This window comes from Psammomys obesus, unplaced genomic scaffold (assembly GCF_907164565.1).
Source record: "Psammomys obesus unplaced genomic scaffold, mPsaObe1.curated_primary_1811, whole genome shotgun sequence".
NCBI lineage: Eukaryota > Metazoa > Chordata > Mammalia > Rodentia > Muridae > Psammomys > Psammomys obesus.
The window spans coordinates 48,832-52,270 of NW_026591872.1; the positions used below are offsets into that span (position 1 = coordinate 48,832).

At 42.5% G+C, this 3,439-nt stretch overlaps 1 protein-coding gene across 1 annotated transcript in view; it reads left to right on the plus strand.

The window, feature by feature from the left end:
- The first annotated feature begins 2,910 nt into the window (after positions 1-2,910).
- LOC129680479 (paired mesoderm homeobox protein 2-like) overlaps positions 2,911-3,439 on the plus strand; it is a 3,782-nt gene continuing 3,253 nt past the window's right edge. The window contains exon 1 of the mRNA XM_055612125.1: positions 2,911-3,302. Within this exon, the coding sequence (XP_055468100.1) occupies positions 2,911-3,302 (392 nt within the window). The remainder of the gene's footprint in view (positions 3,303-3,439) is intronic.

A 3,439-nucleotide genomic window follows, 5' to 3' on the forward strand; every position in this document is an offset into this window, starting at 1 on the left:
GTGTGTGTGTGTGTGTGTGTGTGTGTGTGTGTGTGTGTGTGTGTGTGAATTGCTATATTCCCTCCAAATTGAGACACTTGCTCTGGAAGTAAGGGAAGGTTCGTGGACCCCAGGAAGTAAATAATGGGCCACATGTTGGAGAGAACAGGAAAACCTGGAGATCTCCCGGTAGCCACTACTTAGCAATGAAAAAAATGATTAAGCAGTTGCAAGGAGTTGAGATGCTGCCAAGCCAAATTGAGGGGAAGAAAAGAGGTATTCAGAGCTCCAGGCATATAGGTTTGAGGGAGTCTTCAATTGTGTTAGGGTGAGCTTTTTGGTGATACAGCCACTTTTGTGTTATTCCTGTACCTCATAAATAATTGGTCACTCATACTCCTGTTAGTATCTCTAATTTAAAAAAAGCTCATTGGTAGTGTATCAAAGCAGATAACTGAAACTCATAATCAAACCTTGGGCGAAATGCAGGGAATCATATGAAAGAAGGGGGAGTTAGTAAGACATGGAAAGGACCGAGAGCCAAAAGACCAAATATATCTGGGTACAGTGGTCTTTTCTGAGACTGATTCTCCAACAAAGGACCATGCATGGATATAACCTAGAACCCCTGCACAGATGTAGCCCATGGCAGCTCAGTCTCCTAGTGGGTTCCCTGGTAATAGGAACAGGGACTGTCTCTGACATGAACTCAGTGGCTGGCTCTTTGACACCCCCCCCAAGGGAGGAGCAGCTTTGCTAGGCCACAGAGGAGGACATTGCAGCCAGTCCTGATGAGGCCGATAAACTAGGGTCAGATGGATGGGGAGGACAACCTCCCCATCAGTGGACTTAAAGACGGGAGGGGAAGAGATTAGGAAGAGAGGGTGGGATTGGGAGGGATTGAGGGAGGGACCTACAGTTGGGATACAGAGTGAATAAACTGGAATCAATATAAAAAAAATTTAAAAAAGCTCATTGGTTCACCAAATTGGAAGTTGGTACAATTGTTATTTTGGTCCATCATGGATTGAATAGGGGTGTGTGTGTGTGTGTGTGTGTGTGTGTGTGTGTGTGTGTGTGTTATCTCTCCAGAACAAGTCTATTACACGATAGCATACATGCATACATATACCACGGCATGCATGTGGCAGTCAGAGGACAACTTGCTAAAAGTTGTTTCTCTTCTTCCATCATTGGGTCCAGGAGATGAGACTCAAGTTACCAGACTTGGTGCAGGCCTCTTTATTCACTGGACAATATTTCAAACCATTGCAACATACCTAGCTTTGACATAGTTTCTGAGATATGAAGTCAGGTTCATCAGGCTTTGGTGACAAGCACTTTACCCACAGAGCCACCTACCCACCTCTAAAACCAGATATTTTTGCAGAAGTAGCCCTTGCTATCATCCTGCTCACCCTCCATTCCTGCAGCTCTGTAATCTTTGCCTATAGTATGTCTCTCCAGGTTGCAAGAACTTCCTATGATGAAACAAAAATGCTTGCATTTAATATTTCACATTTTCTTAATAATGTTACCCTTCTTAGTGTAAAAAAACTGTTTGTTTGGTTTTTTTTAATTAAAATTAGTTAGCCTGATATGGGTCCATATTTCCTGAACCTCCCTTTGTTCCTTTGCAGTGTTTACTCAATCCTCTTAAATTCTAACCTTAATTTCCCACAACCTAGTCAGAAATAAAAGACAGAGTCCACCTTGGCCAAGCATTCTCACTGGCCTGTTTTGGATTCTAGTACAGACTTTTGTTTTGTTTTGAGACAAGGTTTCTCTGTATAGCCTTGGCTGTTCTGCAACTCAGTCTGTAATCCAGGCTGGACTCGAACTCACAGAGATCTGCCTGAGATGAAAGGCATGCGGCTGCTAGCACAAACTTTTACACAAAGAAATTCTCTTGTTAATTTGCTTTTTGTTTGGTTCATGTGCTCCTTTGTTCCACACAAAGACTATTTTCCCCAACAACTAGCATACAAAAGCGTCTTGTCTGTGGGGTTAAATAGTTTGTTGGTTTGTTTGTATTCAGTGCTAGGCCTGGAACAAAGCTCCTCACTCACCCTAGGCTAGAAGTTTACACCTGAGCGCCACTAAAGACCGAAGTGATAACTCTGAGATTAACTGATTAGAAAATTGCTTTGTGTATGTATTTCTTTAACCACTCTGTAAAGTGTTCTGGTCTAGAGAGCTATTCTAATGTTCTCTCAACGTAAAGAGGGCAGGACCTTCATGATGTGTCAGCAGTTTTTTCTGTGATCCTCCCTAGAAGGGTATTATATGTGAGTTCTCACAAATATTCCGTTTTTAAACATCTGACCTATTTCGATTTTTTCACAGTGATCATTAGGGTTTCTTTGTTACTGGATCTTACCAAGGAAAATGCTTTAAATTCTGCTCCCGTGCCTAGATGGACCGACACAACTCTACATTCAACGTCTTCAAAGAAATACGGAGCAGTAGCTCCTAACATGTAATGTCAACTTAATTCCTAAAACGGAGAACATTGGAGCCATGAGACGTTCCCCAAGTTTGACAGAGTTCTTTTTAATTCTTTTCCCCTACCCTACTCTCTGCCTCCAAATAACCTTAAAATTCATCATTAGTCCTCCTCAGGGGCCTTTCTTGGTATCCAGAGAGATGCCTGAATCCAGGTGCAAATCAGGGCCCTTTTCTTGAATATATCTTAAAAGCATTTTGCTTCAAGCAGCTTTTTTCTCAGGCTTCCTAAGGACAACTATATTGCCTTTTGGGGTGGGATTCTTCTCTTTACGCCCACACATACCCACTCCCACTTCCGCACCTGAACTAGCCACACCCAGGAACACGCGTATGGCTACTTTGAACTTGCGCAGCCTGATACAAAGATTTTCGTCGGAAACAGGGAGGTCCTCCACAGTAGGCTCTACCTGCAAAGCTCTCGCAATGGCAAGCAAGTACTTCTACTTTGACCACGACTGTTATGGAGTGGGATTTTATGAGGAAGAAATAGTGACCGAATCTAAGCGGAGGGCGGCTACAGCAGCGCCCTGTAGCCGCTTTGAAAGAGGTGTTCGAGCACTGCATGAGCTAGGCCATGGTGACCACATGAGCTATAAATACAATCATTACTACAACTACAACCACGAAAAAAAGAAGAAAATGCAAACCAACCGCTGTGAGCATAGACGGGGAAAGCTAGAGGCGCCTGGGAAAGCAGCTGGAGTAGTTTCTCATCGCTCCAATAAGAGGCCACAAAAACACAAGTTCACCAGTGGGCAACTGCATGAACTGGACAGGGTTTTCCAAGAAACCCAGTATCCTAGTGCACATCAAAGGTATGTACATTTTTTTTTTCAGAATCTACTATTTTTTAGGACTTTGGGCTTTTTTACTCTCTCCTGGCCTCTGCTTCTTTACAATAATAATAATAATAATAATAATAATAATAATAATAATAATAATAATAATAATA